We start from the raw sequence: 22036 nt of genomic DNA, 5'->3' as shown, positions 1-22036 counted from the left end.
CTTTTTGGAGCTCTAGGCTGTGCCCAGGGGCACCCGTGCAGCATGGGGAGGGCTCCTGCAGCCAGCCCCTGCTGATGGGCTGGTGTGTGCCTGCAGGCTGCCCATCCTCAGGGAGCTGGCACAGGGGATGGTGCCAGAGTCGTGGTTAGCACCTGGGCGTGGGTGGTGCTGAAGGGACCAGTGTCCTCCACCCTGGCCATGCCAAGGGCCCAGGCCACACGGGGACTCCTCCTCCATGCTGTTGTGATGTTTGCTGCTGCTGCTGCTGCTGCTTCTGCTGGTGTCTCACTGGGACTGGAGTCTGGCACGGCCCTCGGGTGGGATGGAATGCTGGTCTCCTGATGAAGTGGTGGCCAGGAGGCTTTGGCCCATGGATAAGCACTGTGGCCCCATCCCTCCCTTGATCAGGCAGTGCAGCCTGGCTCTGGCGAGCCTGCTGAGGAGACAGGGGCCTGGTTCAGGCCTCCTGGCTCAGCTTCCCTGGATGTGGGCTAATGGAGATGGGTGACTAATCCTGCTGACCTGTGCCCTGCCTGCCTCTTGCACACTGCTCTGAGAACCAGTAACTCCTCAGGGCTGGAGGAGCATCTCCCACGCCTGGGTCCTAAGCCACCACAGCTGACTCCTGGGGTGTGGTGTCAGCTGGCAAGGGGTGCCAGCTGGCAAGCACCACTGCCTGCAGTCCTGGCTTCATTCTCTGGCTGCCTGGCCAAGGTGATGCTCCAGCAGGCCATGGGCTCCAGCCGGCCATGGGCTTCCTTTGAGCAGACCCTGTGAGGGAATCCTGCCGCTCCTCCTGCCCTGTCTACCTGACTCCTTCGTAGGGCAGAGGGCCACTCCCTCTCATCCCCTTCCCTTCTCATTCTCTGCTCCCAGATCTGGCTAATCTGAGGCATCTGGGCAGGGAAAACCACACAGGCTCTGTGAGATACAGAGGATGACAAGCGGCAGTGGCACATACCTGGGGAGGACATTTGATCCCAGACCTGATGGATGCAGGACCTGAGGTTGCAAAAAAGTGTCCCTGGGAGCCCAGGACGGCTGCTTCCAGCATCTGCCTTACCAAACAGCCCTGTTCTCTGAGGGGCTGCCTGGGCTGGGGAAGAGAGTGCCTGCCCTTGCCCTGTTGCTGTCTGTGCTGCTCTGCTGTTGCCTGTGCCTTTTCCTGTAATTCCTGCCTTTTTTCTCGACGCACCGGCCACTCTTTTTTTTTTCCCAACAGCTTTTCTTGTCTCTGTCTCTCTCTGTCATCCTGTCTGTGTGTCTTTCCCCGGCCCATCCCTCCTTCCGCGCCCGTAGATGTGTCCGACTTTGAGAACAATAATGATGCTCGAGGGGCAGAGCTGAGTCAGCGCCATGACAATCTCTCCACAGTGACCAATGCCATCGCTGGGATCAGCCCCTCTTCCTCCCTCTCTGCCTTGTCCAGCCGTGCTGCCTCCGTGGCCAGCCTCCACGAGCGCATCATGTTTGCTCCAGGCAGCGAAGAGGCAATTGAAAGACTCAAGGTAAGAGGCTGGTGCCTTTCCTTTCCTTTCCTTTCCTTTCCTTTCCTTTCCTTTCCTTTCCTTTCCTTTCCTTTCCTTTCCTTTCCTTTCCTTTCCTTTCCTTTCCTTTCCTTTCCTTTCCTTTCCTTTCCTTTCCTTTCCTTTCCTTTCCTTTCCTTTCCTTTCCTTTCCTTTCCTTTCCTTTCCTTTCCTTTCCTTTCCTTTCCTTTCCTTTCCTTTCCTTTCCTTTCCTTTCCTTTCCTTTCCTTTCCTTTCCTTTCCTTTCCTTTCCTTTCCTTTCTCTTTCCCCTTTCCCCTTTCCCCTTTCCCCTTTCCCCCCTTTCCCCTTTCCTCCCTTTTCCCATTCCCTCTCTCCCCTTTCCCCTTCCCTCTCTCCCTCTCCCCTCAATGCCCTGCAGCTTGCAGAGGGGGCTCAGTGCTTTCTGGAACCCCATGAAGGGTGATCCTCATGGGAAGCAGTACTCGGATGTGCTCTTGCAGAGCGGACGGACTTAGAGCTCGCCCACACTGAGGGTTTGGGTGTTGTAGGGTTTTCCTGGTGCTGCCTTGCAGGGGATGGCTGCCTTGGACCTGTGGGACAGGTGCTTGGGCTTGGGATGGGCACTCCTGTCACGGGCAGAGTGCTCCTGGTCCTGCATGGTGCAGCAGTGGGCTGGCAGCGAGGGCATGGAGAGGCTGGTCTTTGTGCCTCACGCTTCGAGATGGGACTGATGGAAAGATGGGGGTGAAATGCTGCTGCAGCTTGTATAAACAGGCCTGAAACTGGGAGGGGTGTCCCACTGGAGCCTGCTGGGCAGAGCTGGCAGAGGGGCCAGGCGTGCTGCCCCAGGGTGGTGCCACTGACCCCCTGTCGAACCCACCCTGGCAGGAAACAGAGAAGATCATTGCAGAGCTGAACGAGACGTGGGAGGAGAAGCTGCGCAGGACAGAAGCGATACGGATGGAGAGGTGGGTGGGCTGGGGGGACTGGGGCAGCATGGCATGGCACAGGTGGCATTCCTTGGACATTTTGTTAGAGCAGTTGAGTTCCTGGGGCAGCCAAGCAGTTTGGATGTCCAGCCGGACCCTGGGTTGCCCCTGGGGACCCCAGTGCCCACCATGTCAGCCTGCACAGAGGTGGGCTGCTCTGAAAAACCCACCTGAATTGTGGTGAGAGCTGTGGCAAGCCCTGCATTGCAATCCATGGGACAAACCAAGGGCTTCCGTCCTGGTGCTGGCCCCAGGGGTGCGTGGAATTCTGACAGGCACTTCTTTCTCTTGCTCCTTCAGGGAAGCGTTGCTGGCCGAAATGGGGGTGGCCATGAGGGAGGATGGAGGCACTTTGGGTGTATTTTCTCCTAAAAAGGTAGGATCATCCTATTCTCTACTTCCTGGGGACTGGTTTGTACCTGCAGCTCCCTTCTGATCCACTCTGTCACAGCTGGCCAGTCCCGTGTACTTCACTATCCTTTTCTTGTCTCTGAAACCTATGGGGGAAATCCCAGCATTGTGCCTGCTGGGCACAAACACGGGTACAAATACTTGCAAATGTCCACCCCCCACTGCTGGCATGCTGCCCCCCTTCATGAGGGAACTTGCTGATGATCACTCTCTTGAACTTCAGTGTTAACTTCTAAAAATTCATACTTTCAGATATTTAAAATTGCTGCCCCTGAAGCCAGCAAGTCCTTGCTAAGAAATGTGGGTGGGTGAATAGTCCATCTCTTTATTGCTCGTAGCATTTGACTGGGCCAAACCTCTTAAGTGTGTGTGTCCCCAGCTCAGGTGGTGATAAAGACTTCACAGCCTTCCCCTTACATGGCCCTATTGACTTTTAGGATAAACTTGTGCACTGTTGTCTTTGTTTCTTGTCCCAGCTGCTGCCTGTTAGGACTCCAGACCTTTGGGTAGGAAGCGTGGGGGTTTATTCCCCAAAGCAGGTTGGTCTTGGAGGTGGGGCATTGCTGTGGTGGTCTTGGTGCCTCCTTGCTCTTCAGCTGTCTGGCAGGTGGAAACCCTTCTGACTTCTCCAGTGGCTGGTGAGGAAAGTTAGTGTTGATAGTGTGCAAACTCCATTTTGTTATGGGCACTGCACTTTGCCGTCCTGTGTGCCATGGCTGGGGTGGTTACAGCTCCAGGAGCCCAGTGGAAGGTCACCACCAGCTTTACAAATCTGGACAAAAACTGCAGGTGAAGGAGGTCTCAAGCCCCCAGGGCTGTATGTCTGTCCCGTGGGGCCAGAGATTAAATGTTACAGCCAACTTCTGCCAGCCACCATGGAGAAGAGCCCACCTTTCCCTCGACTTCCAGCTCTGCTGCCCTGTTTGCAGTGAGTTTCTGCTGCCAGCCAAGGCTTGTGGCACCATGGTGAGGGCCCCCTCTGCATGCTGGGTCTCAGCAGGCTGATAAGGTGTTCCTTACAGCCACTATTCTGTCTGGTAAACTCAGAACTTCTCCCACTGATACTCCTGGGGCTGCCCCTGTTCCCTGAAGGTGTAATCCCAGCAGCTAAGCTGGCTCTGGCCAGAGAGACCTGTGGCTGAGGGAGAAGTTTTCCTCCTGTCAAGAGCAAAGTGGTTTGTGACCCAGAGCAGGAAAGGGCTGTGAGTGACCTGTTAGGAAGGAAACCAGAAAGTGAAGTTCAGCCTGCAGGTCTGCACTGCTTTTGGATGAACCTCTGGGACCTGCTCTTTTCAGATGCATCATCTGGTGTACAATCAGTGGAGGAAAACAGGCACTTTTACTTCCTTTTTGACCTGGCAGAGGGCAGGGTTAGATTACGTATTGGGAAGAAATTCTTCCCTGGGAGTGTAATTAGGCCCTGGCACAGGTTGCCCAGAGAAGCTTTCCTGGAATTGTTCAAGGCCAGGTTGGATGGGGTTTGGAACAACCTGATCTAATGGAAGATGTCCCTACCCATGGCAGGGGGGTGAAACAAGGTGTGTTTTTGTGTCCCTTCCAAACCACACCATTCCATGATTCTATAATACACAGCACAAGTGAGAAGGGTCCTGCCCCAGGAGACTCTGAGCCATATCAGGGATTCCCCATGGGAAGGTTTTGGCTTTGTGTTGAGCCTGTTTGGAGCATGAATTTTCAAAGGTGGCCAGAGAAAGGGTAGATAGGGCTCAGTCTTGTGAGGAGGAAAGCAAGGAAGCTTGTGGAAGCAGGGATCCTCATGGCAGCCTCTCAGTTCTCTGCAGTCCCCTGGAAAAATACCTGTCTGGACGTGTCACCCTGAGGATACAGAGGGCAGGAGGGCCTGTGCAGGGGCAGCCTGCAGTGCTGCTGAGCTCCCACCTTCCTGCAGAGCACCCTCAGTGCCTGGGCAGGCAGGGCACTCAGGGATGGCTCCTTGTTTGTCTCTCCCAGACACCACACTTGGTCAACCTCAATGAGGATCCGCTCATGTCCGAGTGTCTTCTCTACTACATCAAGGATGGGATAACAAGGTGAGGGCCAGGTCCCATGGAGAGGTGGGAGCACTGTCCATATCTCAGTGACTGACTTCCCCAGGTGGGCAGGGGGGTGACAGCTGTCCCCAGGCTGGGCACTGTTCCCAGGGCATCCCCAAAGTGCAAATCCCCAAGATTTTGGTCTTGCGGTGCACCAAGGGCTGCTCCAAGGATGGGGCTGGGGGGAAACTCAGGAGGAGCTGCTTTGAGGGGGGATTGAGCTGGATTTCCACTGCAGGGTTGGCCGGGAAGATGCTGAGAAGAGGCAGGACATCGTTCTCAGCGGGCACTTCATTAAAGAGGAGCACTGCCTGTTCCGCAGTGACACCAAATCTGGTGGTGAAGGTATTGCTTGTCTGGAGGGGCTTCGCTGCCCTGGGGACCCATCCCTCTGCATTTCCTCAGCCCCAGTCCCCAGATGAACTTCCTGCCCTCCTCAAACTAGTTGGGCTTTATTGTGTGCCTACTCCATGCTTCCAGACGAGCTACATCCCTCATGGCTGGGAGGGGAGCTCGCACAAGGCATGTGGGAAGGAAGTAAGGTGGGGAGATCAGGGCAGGATGGCTGAGCAGACTGTAGATGATTCCCCCTCTCAAGATGTGGAGCAGAATTCACCTCCCAAAATGGCAGGAACCTGGGTGTGAAGGGGCTGTGGGGGATGAGCCTGGGGAGGCTCTGGTCTCCTCCCACATGCAGTCTTCAGCTGCCCTTGTTCCTTTGGACTGCTCTGATTAACATCAAGTTGGCTGAGTCCTGTTAGCTGCCCACGGGATGGGTGCTGCCAGTGGGTACCACCACCAGAGTGGTGGTGGCTGGGGTGGCTCTCCCTTCCTGAGCAGGACATGCAGGATTCATTCTTCTGCTTCCACCTCTCCCCTTCCTGCCATCTCCACAGTGATAGTGACCCTGGAGCCCTGTGAAGGTGCTGACACCTACGTGAACGGCAAAAAGGTGACGGAGCCCAGCATCCTGCGCTCAGGTGGGTCCCAGCACGCCAGAGCTGCTCCAACCTGCCTTCCTCCCTGCCCTGGGGGCCCTGCACTTGTCCCACGTTGAACCCACACCTCTCCCCCGTGCACATGGCTGCAGGAAACCGCATCATCATGGGGAAGAGCCACGTCTTCCGCTTCAACCACCCCGAGCAGGCTCGGCAGGAGCGCGAGCGGACCCCGTGCGCCGAGACCCCCGCAGAGCCCGTGGACTGGGCCTTTGCCCAGAGAGAGCTGCTGGAGAAGCAAGGCATCGACATGAAACAGGAGATGGAGCAGCGGTGAGAGCATGGCCTGAGGTGATGGGGAGTTGGGTGTTCACTTCCAGCTTGGTCATCCTCTCCTTCCCCATTTCCATCTAGTCTCCAGGAACTGGAGGACCAGTACCGGAGGGAGCGGGAAGAGGCAAATTACCTTCTGGAGCAGCAGAGGCTGGTAGGTGGCCAGGACACGGCTCCTTCTCAGGCTGCCCAGGAATGACTGAAATCCTGGCAGATGTTTGTGTGGGGTGGTCTGTGTTCTAAAAATAAGGGCAAACTGTTGTTCCTGGAGTTGTCACCATGAGCATTGATCAGAGGAGGGAGGAGGCTATGTTCCTGCAGGGAAGAGGAGTGCAATGTGGCAGCATGGAGGAAGGTCACACCAGTGGGTTGCATCACCTCTTTTCCTGTTTCCTCTAGGACTATGAGAGCAAACTGGAGGCATTGCAGAAGCAGATGGATTCTAGGTATTACCCTGAGGCAAATGAGGAGGAGGAAGAACCTGAGGATGAAGGTGAGGGCTGGAAGCCACCAGTAGGTTTTAATGCTTTCTGTGGGAGCATGAGGAGTGAACTGTGGGTCGATGTCCTGCTAGTGGGCTGACTGTCCCTCCATGTCCCCACAGTGCAGTGGACAGAGCGGGAATTCGAGCTCGCCCTCTGGGCCTTTAGGAAGTGGAAGTGGTACCAGTTCACCTCCCTCCGTGACCTGCTCTGGGGCAATGCTATCTTCCTCAAGGAAGCCAATGCCATCAGCGTGGAGCTGAAAAAGAAGGTGGGTGCCTGGGCTCCTTCCTGGCTGGCCGCAGCACCCACAGCAGAGGCCACGGGAACAGGCAGCCAGGAAGTGCTGAGGGGAGGTGGCCAGAGGCAGCACATGAAGCCTCCTGCCCTCCCAGGTGTCTCACCAGCCCCTCTGGCCCTCTCCAGGTCCAGTTCCAGTTTGTGCTCCTCACGGACACGCTGTACTCGCCTCTCCCTCCTGACCTTCTGCCTCCCGACGCTGCCAAGGACCGGGAGAAGCGGCCGTTCCCGCGCACCATCGTGGCTGTGGAGGTGCAGGACCAGAAGAACGGGGCAACACATTACTGGACCCTGGAGAAGCTGAGGTGAGTGAGAGATGGCTGTGCCAGGAGGGTCTGGGTGCCCACAGCCCTGTGTCTGACCGCCACCATGGGCATCCCCTCTGCCTGCAGGCAGCGCCTGGACCTGATGCGTGAGATGTACGACCGAGCAGCAGAAGTGCCTTCCAGCGTCATCGAGGACTGTGACAATGTGGTGACTGGCGGAGACCCATTCTACGACCGCTTTCCCTGGTTCAGGCTGGTGGGCAGGTGAGCGCTTTGGCTCCTTCGAGGCGTGGCTGGGACCCACAGAAGGTCCCGCAGGAGGACACGCTGCCAGCGCTGCCCGCCGCGCGCGGGGCGCTCACCCCCGTGCGACGGCTCCAGGGCCATGGCTCTCCTCCGTGTCGGCTGCCAGCACGCCGAGGGGCACGCGAGCTGCTGGCAGCGCTCCTGCCACCTGCCTGACCCGGTGCTGAGAGCCACGGGCTCCAGCTCGGGGTGTGCAGGGGCTGTGGCTGTACAGCAGGCAGGGAGCCTGTGCCCTGGTGTCCTCCCCGCGGTGGGCATGCGTCCCTGTGCACGCGCCGGTGTCTGAGCGTCTGTCTGTGCCGTGTGTGCCGCGTGTCTCCGTGCGCTTCCCGCACACCGGATGGAAGGGTGCAGTGCCAGCAAGGACGATGGGCCACCCTGGAGAAGGCTGGGGCAGGGCAGGGGGAGCAGGGGGCTGAGCTGCGTAGCCGGGAGGCATTCCCCTGTGCTGTAGCACAAGGAGGGATTCTCTCCAGCAGCAGGGATAGTGGCGAGCCTTTGTGGAACCTGCTCTGTCCCTGCGTTCCCTGCAAACCCAGCAAAGGGTGTCCCCAGCATTCACACTGGTTCCATGGGTTGCTCTTTTGTCTGGCTGTTGGTGGCTTTAGAGATGCGCCAGATGGGCAGGTCTTTGGTCCCAATGTCCCTTGATTGAAGCAGACAAAAAACCCACCCCAAAACCTAACCAAGAAAAAACAAAAAAAAAGCAAAATTCCTGTTCTTTCTGTTTGGAACAGCTGGTGTTAACATGTCTTCTATCTTGTTGTACTAACCTTAGTTCAGATATCTCTGGCTGCAACAGCTCTCCTCTTTTCAACACATGCATGAGCGAGCGCATGGCTGATCTCACCCCCTCCCCTACCTTCTCGAACCCCGACTCCGACATCACCGAGCCTGCTGACGAGCAGCACCAGGGGCAGGAGGAGGAGGAGGAGGAGGAGGAGGAGGAGGACCTGGAGGAAGACATCTTTCCGGAGTGCCCGCTGTGTGATGGCCGGGATCCGTTTTACGACCGCTTCCCCCTGTTCAGTTTAGTAGGAAGGTTGGTGAGGTTTTAGGAGAGCATGCCGGGAAGGACCTAGCTCTTTCGCATGAGGGAACTGCTTTTGGACACGACTCCCACCTCCGGGGCATCCCGGAGGTGCAGGCTGGGCTGGGACTGCCGCCAAGCCCGGGCGCCTGGTGGGGTGGTGAGGTCCCCGCTGAGGTAGGGCTGTGAGAAGCATAGCAGGGGAAGGGGATGGCAGGGGAAGGGAGAGGGTGCCTTCCTTTATGTGGGCACCTTTGTGGGAGAGCCTCTGAAAAGGAGAGCTCTGCTGTGTCTCCAACACCAAAGGAACCAGGGCAGCCACCTGGGGGGCTGGGTCCTGGGCATTTCTGTCCCAGGAAGGAGCACCTCCCACCCGGCTTGGGATGACCTTATGGTGCCGCTGACTGGGGCACACAGGCACTTCAAAATCCCATGTGCCTCTGGCACTGCACTGGTCAGGGTGAGCCCCCTGAATCTGGAGGCTTGATTATCCCTACGTGGTTGTGGGGGATGAAGCTGAGGGGAGTGAGTGGAGAGCTGGGTGCAGAACAGAGGGCCAAGAGGTGTGGTTGCTCTTCCAGCTCCAGCCAGTACTTGGCTTGGGGCCATACCTGCCAGATTGGCATAGGAGATGTCCAGGGAAGTTGTGGGGACCTGGGTGTAGGCTCCAGCTCCTCTTTAGCTGGAGCCAAGGACAAGAACCTTTGATTTCTCATACCTGTTGGCTGGAGACCCCCTCGGGCTCCATCAGTCTTGGCCTGGAGAAGCCCACCAGCTGCCCCCAACCTGGCTGTGCCACCAAACCTGGAGCCATCTGCCCATCCCTAGAATGGTATGAGGAGCTGCCAGCTTTCTTTGGGGTTTTCCCAAGGGGGTGTGCACCAGGAGCTGTTCTGAGAGCCTTTGCTCAGGCAGGGGCTCCCTGACCGGGGTGAGAGCTGGGGCTCCTCTTCCTCGGTGTGCCAGAGCCAGCGTGGTGGGAAGGAGGGACCAAAACAGGCAGAGAGGGTGGAGGTGGGGTAAGAGTCCTGCAGCCTCAGACCGAAAGAGCTGGGTTCTTCCCCTTTTATTTTCTTTTTTCCTTTTTCCTTATTTAAAAGAAAAAAAAAACATATCAAAACAACCCCAAAACTCTCAAGGGCACCTCAAAAAACCAAATAAGGCCCTGTGGCAGCGGCCCCACTCCATGCCGGGGGCGTGTTCCCCAGAGCTTGGTGCCTCCTGACTTCTTTTGAGTCTGCCCTGGGTTTGGCTCCCCGCGCAGCAGCTCCGCCGGCCACATTTCTTGTGAAGTGTGCTTGGATTGGTTTATGATTGGATCCTTGTCTTTGATTTTCTCTTTCTTTCTTTCTTTCTTTCTTTCTTTCTTTCTTTCTCTTTCTTTTTCTTTCTTTCCCTCTTTCTCATTTTCTCTCTTTCTTTCTATCTCTTTCTCTCCTCCTCTTTCTCCCTCTCTCTTTCTCTCTCTCTCCTCCTCTTTCTCCCTCTCTTCCTCTCTCTCTTTCTCCCCTTTCTCTCTTTCTCTCTCTTTTTCTCTCTCTTTCTCTCTTTATCTTTCTTTTTCAAATTTTGGTTATTTTAAGGGTTTTTTATTCTTTTTTTTAGCTGCTGGCTCTATCTCTTCAAAGCTTTAGCAAAAATTGGGGTCCTTTCACTTTTATCTTCCTTTGGAAAGGCTTTTCTTTGATCTGAGCATGCCATCTTTGCACCTCACCAATCTTGTGGTTAGTGTCCCTACCCTCCTTCCTCTAGTGACACACTTGTCCCCCTCCTCCCTGCCTGCCCCACCTCCTTCCCACTCCTCCCTGCCCTCTCCAGTCCTCGGCTTCCACTCCAGCTGCCCTGTGATCTCGGGTGGGTGGGTGCACACAGATCCCTGCGCTTCCGAGAGTTCCCTGTGGGCACGGGGCTCTGCCCCAGCCATGAGTCCTGCTGGGAAGCCCTGGCATGGTCTGATCACCTGTTCCCAGTGGCATCTGAGAAGAGATGGGTTGAGGCAGGCCCATCACGAGATAATGATTTGGCATCAGCTGCTTCCACAACTTGAGTCCTTTCACATGCTTTGGGTGGAAAAGCCTCGAGGAGCAGTTGAAGGTCCATGGGAGTCACCAGAGCAGGGGGAATCTCCGGACTTGGGGGTCAGGGTACAAGTGCAGGGCTGCAAGAGCCCCCTGGGCACTTTGAGGTGCCACTGAATATGAAGATTCCTGTGAGGCTGGGATGCCCTGAGCAACACAGCAGCCGCCTGGAGATGCGACCCTCATGGGAGCCTCCTGAAGTAGAGATGTCCTGGCCAGCCCCCAGCACCATCCCACCCCACCACACATCAAGATGCCGGTGGGTGCCACAGGGAGAGGTGGCAGGCACTCCACGGCCCATCTTGCTGGAAGTGGTGCTGCTAGCTCACACCTTTTGGCAGAGAGCTCAGTGCCAAAGGTGACTTGTCACTGCGGAGGGTCAGCATGCCACCGTGGCCAGAGCTGGATGACCATTGCAAGCTGATGATGAGGTGGAGGGAGGCAGCAAGAGAACCCAAAATGCTTGAGAAGCAGAGAGCAGTGGCCTGACAGGAGGTGCTGACAGAGACATGGTGCAGCCATCGTGTTGGACTCCCGTGTGGCACCTCGCCGTGGTGGCGCCGGTGACCTGGATGCTGCAGAGGAGAGCAGGGAGGCTGAGACTTGCCAGGCGTGCTGCCCATCCCTGTGACCTGCTGGCAGGTGGCCCAGGACCCCGAAGCCATGTGTGTGAAGGGATGGGGAGGGGGGATGCACAACCTGATGCTGCCAGCCACACCATGCAGCCTCCCTCCCAGTGGTGTCCAACACGGTGGGCAGAGCCAGGGCCATGAACCCCCAGCAGGTTCACCTCTGGAGGTCCAGGACCTTGTCCTCTAACCTCCTTCGCTCCTGACAGCCTCCATCTCCCCTGTCACCCTTCCTCCCCCCTGTCTTGCCCCTGTCCTCCCCGTGGTGACTCTGCAGCTGCCCCCCCAGTCACGTTGCAGCACCTCCTGCCCAAGTTCTCCAGCTCTCTACCACTCAGAAGGTCCTCTCGCCCTACGGCTTCACGGTGGCACCAGCGCAGCCCTCTCCCCTCCTGCCTGCCATGGAGGTGACAGTCGGAGAGGTCTGCAGGTCTGGTGTGTTCTGTGGTGTTGTCCGTGGCGTGTGCCCCCCTCCTGCCCACCCTCCTGCCCGCGGCACGCTGCCTGCCCGCTGCCCCAGCCCCTTCGCCTGGCCCTGGCTGCCTTCTCTTTAGTTTTGCTTTGCAGCGCTGCGGTCGCGCCCTGAGCAGTGACCTGGGATCCCGGCCACTGCCGGCCACGCCAGCCGTGCTGGGGACTCACGGGTGGGAGCAGTGACCGCTCTCCCCCCTGTTGTGTGTCCCCCCCTTCTCTGGCAGGGCCTTTGTGTACCTGAGCAACCTCCTGTACCCCGTGCCCCTGGTGCACCGCGTGGCCATCGTCAGCGAGAAGGGCGAGGTGAAGGGCTTCCTGCGCGTGGCTGTCCAGGCCATCTCAGGTAGGATGGAACCCCCCTGCACCGTGTGCCCCTTGCATCCCCTGCACCCTCTGTGCCGGCTCACCCCCATCCCTCCTCCAGCGGATGAAGAAGCCCCTGACTATGGCTCTGGTGTGCGGCAATCAGGGACGGCCAAGATCTCCTTTGACGACCAGCACTTTGAGAAGGTAAGGTGGGGCTGGCTCTTGGTGGATGCCCATGGACCCCAGATCCCTGCCTGCCACCTCAGTGCTTCCCCATGGGGACCCCCAAGCTCCTAGAGGTGGAGGGAAAGGAATGTGTTCTTGGGCCACCGGGCCTTGGGCACCCACCGGTGCATCCTGCTCTCGCCCATGTCCCGGGGGGCTGCCGTGGGGTGGGAGAGGAGAGCTGGAGGTGCCTGGGTGCTTGGGATGCTGGTGGTGGTGCAAGCAGGACCAGCCTGGGGACCACCAGAATCCCTGAACTCCACTCCTGGCTCAGTTCCAGTCAGAGTCGTGCCCGGCTGTCGGGATGTCTCGCTCGGGGACCTCTCAGGAGGAGCTGCGCATCGTGGAAGGTCAGGGGCAGGTCAGCGACGTGGGTCCGTCCGCGGATGAAGTCAACAACAACACCTGTGCAGGTGAGGAGGGGTGACAGGCACTTTGGGAGTGGCTCCCTGCACCCAGCCTCTTGCACCTCCTGGCACTGACAGCCCACTGCTCCGGTGGGAGGCTGCTGGCAGACAGAATCACAGAGGGAAAAGCCCTGGAGATCATTGGGTTCAACCTGTGGCCTGACACCACCTTGTCAACCACCATGGCACTGAGTGCCACATCCAGGCTTTTCTTAAACACCTCCAGGGACAGTGACTCCCCCACCTCCCTGGGCAGCCTATTCCAGTGCCTAATCATGTTTTCTGTGAACAACTCATTCCTAATGTCCAGCCTAAACTCCCCCCGGTGCAGCTCAAGACTGTGTCCTCTTGTCCTGTCAGTGGCTGCCTGGGAGAACAACCCTTACCTGGCTACACCCTCCTTTCAGGGAGTTGCAGAGAATGATGAGGTCTCCCCTCAGCCTCCACTTCTCCAGGCTAAACACCCCCAGCTCCCTCAGCTGCTCCAGCTGTGTTGGGCAAGGGCTTGTGTTCCAGACCCTTCACCAGCCTTGTTGCCCTTCTCTGGACATGCTCCAGCATCTCAACATTGTTCCTAAATGTTCCTAACACTGAGGGGAAGACACCCTGTCTTGCTAAGGGCCTTCTCCTCCCTGCAGTGACCCCAGAGGATCTTCTGGACAGCCCGGAGAAGCCTGCAGCGGACGGGCCGCTGGAAGTGGCTTTGGACCACCTGAAGCTGGGCAGCATCTTCACTTTCCGTGTGACAGTCCTGCAAGCCTCCAGCATCTCTGCAGAATATGCTGACATCTTCTGCCAGTTCAAGTGAGCCCCTAGTGCCCCCCAGCCCTGCTTCTTCCACCAAGCTCCAGCCATCACCTGGGGGCTCATGGCGAATTTGGGAAGTTTCCTTCCCCCCTGAGCCCTTTGTGGATGGGGAGGCAAAACCAATGGCTGTGAATCTGCCCAAGCACTTGTTTGGTCACTGGCAAAAGGCAAGGAGAGGCTCCCATCAGCTTCAGGGAGTCCTGTGCCAGTCAAGGGCGTGGGCAGTAGTCCCAGGGGGAATAGGCTCTGTTGTGGTCCCTTGCTTTCACTCCTCTCCCTGCTCCAGCATGTCCCCATCCCACAGCCCCTGAACAACCTTCCTTCCCTCCACAGCTTCATCCACCGCCATGATGAGGCCTTTTCAACAGAACCCTTGAAGAACACAGGACGGGGGCCACCCCTGGGCTTCTATCATGTCCAGAATGTGCGTACCCCTCTTCCACCACCCCTTTGCTCCTGCACCTGCTGGGGTCTCTGCAGGGCCATTGGCTGGATCCTCTCCCAGGGAAGCAGCTTCCTCCTGGCTTTCCCAGCCCCTCACAGACACCCAGCTAAGCCAGGCTTAGATGGGGTGGACGTGCAGGAAAAACACCAAAAGCAACTGTTGTATACCTGAAAAGGCTGGGATTTCACTGCAGTGGTCTTGGTGGAGAGAGGGAGGAGTGGGTGAGGGACGCAGGGCACTGACACTCTTGCACCCTTTCACATCCCAGGTGCTGTTGCTGCCTCAATCCCTTTTCCCAGATAAAGTTCACTGTCAGTGGCTCAGCAGCTCTTTCTCTTCCAGATCGCTGTGGAGGTGACAAAATCTTTCATTGAGTACATCAAGAGCCAGCCAATTGTGTTCGAGGTGTTTGGCCATTACCAGCAGCACCCCTTCCCACCTCTCTGCAAGGATGTCCTGAGGTGGGCACATCTGGGCCACCCCCAGCCCCTGGCTGTGCTAGGGGCTGCCTGGGGACCCAGCGTGGCCCCAGGGCATAGAGGGGGCTGGCTGGGTTTGGGGGTCCCTGGTTTTGGGGATGCTATAACCAAGCTGGTTCTGTCTGCAGCCCACTGAGGCCATCCCGACGCCACTTCCCTCGTGTGATGCCACTCTCTAAACCAGGTAAGGAACCTGGCCTCCCACTCCTGTGCCCACCCATAGTTCCCATGTTGGGTGGGTGTCCCCTTCCGCAGAGGGACTAGTTAGGACCCCAGAAGCACCACAAAATGTACTATTTTATTTATTTCTTTATGGGTCATGGCACTCAAAAGCCCTAGACACCCATTTCCACAGTACTCAATGGATGGAAAGCCCCCCATGTCACCTCCTGCAGAGCAGCAGGGGGGAGGTTCCTTGCCCTGGGTGGCTCAGGTGGCCCCCAGCCCCAGTGTCCCACAGGGTGGCACAGCTGCTGAGGCCCAGTGTGGGGGTTTGGCTGTACAGTGAAAACACCAGCACAGAGGGAGCCTCCCTCTGGTGGTTCCCGAGCAGTGCCTGGAGCAGCACTGTGTGTTTTGGGATGTGTCAGAGCCAAGCCTGCAGGCACACTGTGTGCACCTGGGATGGGTGAGCTCAGTCTCTTGCTGACACCCCATGATGGGCAAGGGAGAAAGCACTGCCAGTGATCAGCAAGGTCCCTGGCATGGGGCTCTGGTTGCTGCCTCTATGCATGCCCTGAGGTCCTTGCCTGCTCTGCCCTTTCTCTGCCCTCATATTCCTCATTCTGAGTTCCAGCAGCAGGCTCAACCTCTCACCTGTCGTTTCTGACCCACTGCAGTGCCTGCGACAAAGCTGAGCACCATGACTCGGCCCAGTGCTGGCCCCTGCCAGTGCAAGTACGACCTGATGGTCTTCTTTGAGATCTGTGAGCTGGAGGCCAATGGAGAGTAAGTCCTGCTGGGAGAGGCAATGAGGGGTTTACCCAGTGCTCAGCACCTCTGGGCAGGCTGGCAGGATTCTGTTTCATGCTGCAATCCTCTCTTCCAGCTACATCCCTGCTGTTGTGGACCACCGTGGAGGCATGCCATGCCATGGGACCTTCCTCCTTCATCAGGTACTCTCTGCCCAAGGTGCTGTCCTAGCTGACTCCTGCTGGGGCCCGTGTTAACTACTGTTCCTTCTCTCTGGCCTTGTGGGTCTCAGGGCATCCAGAGGAGAATCAGTGTCACCTTGGTGCATGAAACGGGCAGCCTCATCCACTGGAAGGAAGTACGAGAGCTGGTTGTGGGTAAGCCAAGCCAGCCCCCAGCCCGCTGAGCTCCCAGGCATCCTCTCAGACTGTTTCTTGCCCGCATTCCCATGTTCCCACATAGAGCTTTATGCCTTGTCTCCCCTCCTGCCCTGCTATAGTAAAGCACTGGCTGCCTGGCAGGTGATACTGGGACACTGTGTGGGCAGGACACCTCAGCCCCTGTCCCCGTGTCCAGGAGCTGGACCAGGATCTCTGGTGCTGAATGGCCAGGAGGGGCTGCAGGCAGGCAATCTGCCCCTGCCTTCATGGGGACCCTCACAGGGCCACTGCCTGTCACCTCAGAGGCAACTCTGTGCTGTGTTTGCAGGTCGAATCCGGAACACCCCAGAGGCAGACGAGTCACTCATCGACCCAAACATTCTGTCCCTGAACATCCTCTCCTCCGGCTACATCCACCCCTCCCAGGATGACCGGTGCGTGATGCTTTTTTTCTTGCTCTTCCCCTGCTGTGGTGAGGGATGGAGGGGGTTGAGTAGCAGCCCCCCTCTCCCCTGGAAGGCTCTTGGTCCTTCTGCTGACCCACTGCTGCCTTGAGGCAGGATCTTTCTGAAGCTGCATGGGGTCTTGGGGTACAGGGCTGCCAACCCCCTTCCTTCTCCTCCTCCCCAAGGCCTTGCTGTGCTGGGGAGGGCACTAAAGGGAATTTGTGTGTGGGTCCTGCTCTCTGGTGCTGGCTGTGATGGGCTGGCACAGGGAGGCAGTTGGTGCTGGTGCCAGGACGATGTCCCAACTCCATGGCTAGAGGGGAGGGCAGTTTGTCCTGTGTCCCAGCAAAATTGCTGGAAAGCCACTTGGCACCCATGGCAGATCCCTATCTGCGTGTAAGTAATGTAGGAAAGCCATTCCCACCCACTGTGGGTGACTCCAGGCATGCCCATCCCTTCCTGCCTATCCCAGGGGGCTGTCACAGAAACCACAGAGCGGTTTGGGCTGAAAGGGACTTTAAAGATAACCACATTCCAAACCCCCTGCCACGGGCAGGGACACCTTCCACTAGAGACCAGGTTGCTTAAAGGTGTCCCCACTGTAGGTTTGGCAGGGTGTGAAAGAAGCAGGACCAGAAGATTTTTTTCTCCAAGATCTCCCTGTGTGAGTCCTGCAGTGGCAGGGGGAGTCGTGGGTATGGAGGGCAGAGCTCTCCTCTGCACCAGGGCTTCTGGTGGAACTCGGGGGTTCTGGTGGAACTGGTGGGGGTCTCTGGCCAGAATGTGTGCATGCAGGCAGCTGTGACAAGACAGGGATGGTTGTTGCCAGCACTGGGAGCAGCAGGACTGGTCCTTGGCTGTGTGCATTGTGGTCACTGGTGTAGGAACATCCTGGCGAGGAATGGGAACCACTTTTTCCCTCATCTGCTTTGTGATCACCACTGTCCAGGGAGGCCTGTCCCAAGGCAGGGTGTTTTTGGGGGAATGATGGGGGTCTGGATAGGATTTGGTACCCTGAGCACTCTCAGGGCAGCTCCCTGGATCTGGCAGAGCAACTGGCACAAAGTATCTGAGCAGCAGAGGCAAGTCCTGGGGTCAGCACGCATGCAAGCGTCGGACCAAGAGACTTTGTCGCAGCCTTGGGGATACAGAAGGAGGCCACATGGGGATGGTCAGACGAGGAGAGCCCAGCCCAGTGGAGCAGTGGTGTTTTTTTTGCTGGGAGCTGGGTGGCACCTGTGGGCTTTTGGGGCTGTGCAGTTTTTTGTCAGCCTGTTGGATTGTCTGGTCCCAGATGCAGCCATATGGGATCTTCAGCATGCCTAAAGTAGCCTGGCAGGAGGGATGTGCCTCCTGCTCTACCTTCCACCCCGTGCGTCCTGCAGGACAAGGGGACACGGCTGGGCCTGGGGAGATACTTGGGGTGTGGAGAGAAGTGTGGAGACTGGGGGCCCATTTGGGGGCACGGTGCTCATGTCATATCTGTCCCATTTCTATTCCATGGAGCCTGCCCATGGTGAGGCAGGGGGAGGAGGGGGTGGCCAGCTGCCTGAAGGGGGCTAGCTGAAATGCCTCCACTTCCACTCCACATGCAGACATGCATGCTTCACCCTGCAGCTGTGAGGACAGGCAGAAGGAAGGCAGAGAGCAGAGCCAGTGCCCACTTCACCCTCCTCCCAGCCGCTTGCGCTCCCCGCTTTGCTGCCTTGTGCCACGCAGCCTCCATTGCCTGGAGCAGCCCTGGCTTCCCCTCTGCAGCCTCCCCGGCGCCCCGGAGCCACTCAGGAAGAGGCCGGGAGAGCGGTTCCGCTCTCTCCTCAGCACGCATCCATCCCCGCATCGAGCGCCCAGGGCGGAGGCGCGGGGGGCAGCGCCTGGTGTCCCCCCTCGCTTCCCTCAGCTGCTACTGCCCATCTAAGCCCACACTAACCATGTGATTGTTTTGTGTTTTTGCAGGCAGTTTCTTGATTCGGATATGCCTAGGTATTATTTGTTTCCATTGGTTTTTTTTCCACCCCTCCTTCTTCTCTCCTTTCTTTCTTTCTACCCCCTTGCCTCGGCACGCTCACTCCCGCCAGAGGCAGCACTTGGACATCCGGCCCCTCATCCCTTCACACGCCCCATCCCTCCTCCCTACTGCTGGCACCTCTTGCTCACTCGACCCCTTTTGCTGTTCGTGTGGGCCACGCTCTGGCTGGCTGCCGCTCCCCCTCGCACGCCTGCGTCTCCATTGCCTGATTTGGGTTTTATTCTTGCTTTTCGACTTCGCTACTCTCCCATCTTTTCTGGCATCTGGCGCTGAGTGTGCCAGACCCTCCATTGTCTCCCGCCCCAGCCCCAGCTCAGCCCCTGGTACTGCTTGGAGTAGCTGCAGGGCTGGTGAGGACAGTGGAAGTTTTGGGGCTTGTCCTGCCCTCTCCTGGGCACCTGGTATCGCTGGCAGCACTGCAGCTGGTGTGGCAGCAGCTGCCCACCCTGTGCACAGATGTTCTGTGTGTGTAGGTGCGGCGTACGGGAGCGTGTGTCTGTATGCAGGTGTGACAGAGGGTGCATATGTGGCACAGACTGTTGTACCCCTGTGTAAAGGGGCAGTGGCTGTTTGGGACTGCAGGCTCCAGCTGGGACCACTGGGTGAGCCTGGTGTATGTGTGAGAGGTGCCAGATTTGTGGGTGTGCCACCAGCCTCTGGATGGGAGCATTGGTGAAGCCTCAGGGATGGGGGCCACCACTGTGGCCCGTGGCAGAAGAGGAGCACGTGCCTGGGAGACAAGGGATGGAATGTCCTGAGTCCTGGCACATAACTTTGTGCCTGAAGGTTGTCCTCTCTCCAGCAACTCAAAGCTGGTCATGCTCAGAGATGTCTGAGGGCAGAGCTGTCCCTGCAGCAGCATTCTGTCCCCTCCCAGGGTGCAGGAAAGTGGGTCCAGCACTGATCCAGCCCCCCCCACCGCAAGAGAGGTGGGTTCACGCTGGCACTGCCTGTGGTCTCTCAGCACAGTGGTGCTTTCCTTGTGGACCAGGGGATGGGCCAAGAAGTCACCTGCTGTGTGAGTGGCAGTGGGAAATCTCATCCCCCAGCTGGCACTGTCCCAGGGGACTGCACTGGGCGGGAGCTCCTTGCCCTGGGATGGCACAAGGGCAGAGCTAAGGGCATAGGGAGCACAAGTGCTTTCTTCCCAGCTACTGGACCATGAGGAAAGTGGGAGGCAGATGGTTTTCACCCAGGCTGGCAAGCGTCTGTCTGCCCTCGCTGAGCTCCTTTTGGTTCCCACTTTGGGTTCAGCCAGGCTGGAGCTCCCGTGGCCAGCGGTGCTATTATGTGCGAGTCCCTTCAAGAGGGGCTCTTCTGACCTGTCGTTTTTCTGTGTGTGTACATGTGTGTGTTTGTCCTTGGGTCACCTTCCACTTATAGCATTTCGCTGGGAAATGACACTAGGTATTTCACGCGCACCTGCTCGGTCTGGTCCCTCCTGCTTTTCTCTTCTTCCCCTTTGCCTCCTCCCTCTGCTTTTTGCTCTTTCTCCCCTCCCCTGAGGCTCCTCTTCTCCTCCTCCTCCTTGGGGAGCACTCTTTTCTTAAGCAACCTGTGTCTGCAAAGCAATCCTTCGCCTTGGCTGTGTCTCACACCGGTGGGGTTATGTATTTTGTACACCTTTTGAAAGTATCACTCTCCCTCTTCTTCCAACATGGGGGAAATTGCAGTTGAGAACCTCTCCCTACTCCTGCTGGCTGCCCTGGCTCTTGTTAAAATTGCACCTCAGCCACCTGGATGCTGCTTCAGGGACATGCTGAAGTGTTTCATTGAGATATGGCTGAACCACAGCTTCCTGAGGATGCTCAGGCGGGAGCCAGGGCCACAGCAACTCTGGGTGGTTTTGGGGAGTGGGTGTACCATAAAGCCAAGGCTGACCTGTGAGGGAGCCCAGGAGTGGTGCAGGGGGTGAAATGGAGATCCCCCATGCTCTCTTGCCAGAGCCACCTCCTTCTTCCTCACCCTTGGTTGCTCAACCCAAGGAGGGCAGCTGCCACTCTTGATCTGGGTGAGCTCTGCCATCCTCTCCAGGATCCTGTAGGCATGGATGAGTGGGACCAGGTGTCCCCTGCTCCTTCTCCCAGCCTGGGAGCCAAGGAAAACACAGCAAAGGGGCCTGAGGCAGCAGAGTGGGAATGGGGCTGGCAATGAGGGTAGAGCAAGAGCCAGGGGAGACAGCCTGACAGGGGCCGGCCACCAAATCATGGTCCCCAGCTTCTCACTGGGGCCCAGGGCTGGCAGACAGGGGCAGCCCTGGGAAAGGGGACCTGGCTGGTGGGGGGGCTGTGCTCCCACAGGTGGGCTGGCAGCACACCCCCAGTGCTGAGCATCCTCCCTCCTTTCCCTTCTGGCCATCGTCACCCAAATGGCAACGGCCACTCCTGGCAGGGACTGGGAGGTGCTGTGCCCCAGGCTGGATGGTGGGGACTGGCCCAAGTGCTCTGGGGGTGGCAACCCCTGCTCTGAACACAGGGGTGGGGCATGAACCCTCCTTCGCCCTCCTTTGCCTTCCTAGCCTGCTCTGCCTTGCCTGCACCCCATCTGAGCCCCCCCTCCTCCCGCGGTCCCACCTCCCCAAAACCCCGGTCCATTGGCCATTTCAAGGGTGCCGTGTCCTCTTCCCACCATGCCTTGTGCCCTTTGCCTTGAGCCTGTGTCCTCTGGAGTGGCTGTCCCCATCTGTCCCCACTGCGCATGCATGTCTGTGTGTCCTTGCAGGCCTGCTGCAGCGCTGTGGGGGGGACAATGACATCTCTTTGCTCGCCTGCCAGGGGTTCCAGGGAGGTTGTTTTACTGGCCTTGCTGGGTTTTTTTGGCAGGACTTTCTACCAGTTTGAGGCGGCGTGGGATAGCTCCATGCACAACTCGCTGCTGCTCAACCGTGTTACCCCTTACCGGGAGAAGATCTACATCACCCTGTCAGCTTACATCGAGGCAAGGACCTTGCTTGGGGTCACTATACACCACCAAAATCTGGTATTGCCCCCGCTGTTGGTGTGCAGCCAGCGTGAGCCCTTCCTTAGCTACTGCTTATGGGGTGCAGGGTTCAACTTGGTGCTTGGGGCCCATGTGGGACCCTGGGACTGGAACCTGCTGGGCACAGGGGAGGGAGAGACCTGCTGGGCTGCCACCCTGCAGCACCCCTGACACCTCCCTCTGCCCTACTGCAGATGGAGAACTGCACTCAGCCCGCCGTCATCACCAAAGACTTCTGCATGGTTTTCTACTCCCGGGATGCCAAACTTCCTGCCTCACGCTCCATCCGCAATCTTTTTGGCAGCGGCAGCCTGCGGGCTTCTGAGAGGTACCAGGATGCTCCTGTTGGGGACAGGGGAGCCATCACCTAGGGACTGGAGCTTTTCTAGGGCATCCCAGCAGCCTGGCTAAAAAAATTGGGGTGTGGGGATGGGACAAAGCCAGTAATGCGTCATCTCTCTTTGCTCACAGCAACCGCGTGACAGGAGTCTACGAGCTCAGCCTCTGCCGCGTGGCTGATGCCGGCAGTCCAGGTGGGTGCCACGCCTCTGCCCAGGTGTTCAGCTGGGGCAGGGAGGCACAGCCAGCCCTTTGGGTTAGGGGCTGTGTGTCTGTCCCCCCAGCTGTGTGTCTGTGCCTGCAGGCATGCAGAGAAGGCGCCGGCGTGTGCTGGACACCTCTGTAGCCTACGTCCGGGGAGAGGAGAACCTGGCTGGCTGGCGGCCCCGCAGTGACAGCCTCATCCTTGACCATCAGTGGGAGCTGGAGAAACTCAGCCTTCTGCAAGAAGTGAGAGTCCGGGCTAGAAATGGGCTGAAACAGTGCAATTCACAGCTCCACTGG

At 58.1% G+C, this 22036-nt stretch overlaps 1 protein-coding gene across 4 annotated transcripts in view; it reads left to right on the top strand.

The window, feature by feature from the left end:
* Window positions 1–22036, top strand: part of KIF1A (kinesin family member 1A) — a 36035-nt gene that overhangs the window by 8365 nt on the left and 5634 nt on the right. The window contains exons 13-41 of one of the 4 annotated variants that reach the window (XM_041416203.1): window positions 1375–1508; window positions 2377–2456; window positions 2778–2853; window positions 4860–4939; window positions 5181–5287; window positions 5839–5922; window positions 6033–6213; window positions 6295–6367; window positions 6613–6706; window positions 6818–6966; window positions 7122–7300; window positions 7388–7525; window positions 8346–8609; window positions 12003–12121; window positions 12203–12288; window positions 12584–12722; window positions 13355–13520; window positions 13857–13947; window positions 14311–14429; window positions 14576–14631; window positions 15287–15395; window positions 15496–15562; window positions 15652–15736; window positions 16068–16173; window positions 18142–18168; window positions 21037–21151; window positions 21388–21521; window positions 21665–21726; window positions 21837–21982. In XM_041416203.1, the coding sequence (XP_041272137.1) occupies window positions 1375–1508; window positions 2377–2456; window positions 2778–2853; window positions 4860–4939; window positions 5181–5287; window positions 5839–5922; window positions 6033–6213; window positions 6295–6367; window positions 6613–6706; window positions 6818–6966; window positions 7122–7300; window positions 7388–7525; window positions 8346–8609; window positions 12003–12121; window positions 12203–12288; window positions 12584–12722; window positions 13355–13520; window positions 13857–13947; window positions 14311–14429; window positions 14576–14631; window positions 15287–15395; window positions 15496–15562; window positions 15652–15736; window positions 16068–16173; window positions 18142–18168; window positions 21037–21151; window positions 21388–21521; window positions 21665–21726; window positions 21837–21982 (3266 nt within the window). The remainder of the gene's footprint in view (window positions 1–1374; window positions 1509–2376; window positions 2457–2777; window positions 2854–4859; window positions 4940–5180; window positions 5288–5838; window positions 5923–6032; window positions 6214–6294; window positions 6368–6612; window positions 6707–6817; window positions 6967–7121; window positions 7301–7387; window positions 7526–8345; window positions 8610–12002; window positions 12122–12202; window positions 12289–12583; window positions 12723–13354; window positions 13521–13856; window positions 13948–14310; window positions 14430–14575; window positions 14632–15286; window positions 15396–15495; window positions 15563–15651; window positions 15737–16067; window positions 16174–18141; window positions 18169–21036; window positions 21152–21387; window positions 21522–21664; window positions 21727–21836; window positions 21983–22036) is intronic. The other 3 variants (XM_041416205.1, XM_041416204.1, XM_041416206.1) reach the window with 3 other exon arrangements.

Source organism: Onychostruthus taczanowskii, unplaced genomic scaffold (genome assembly GCF_017590055.1).
Source record: "Onychostruthus taczanowskii isolate IOZ18803 unplaced genomic scaffold, ASM1759005v1 scaffold51, whole genome shotgun sequence".
Taxonomy (NCBI): Eukaryota; Metazoa; Chordata; class Aves; order Passeriformes; family Passeridae; genus Onychostruthus; species Onychostruthus taczanowskii.
Note: the sequence above shows the minus strand (reverse complement) of the source record. Positions and strands in the feature narration are given on the sequence as shown.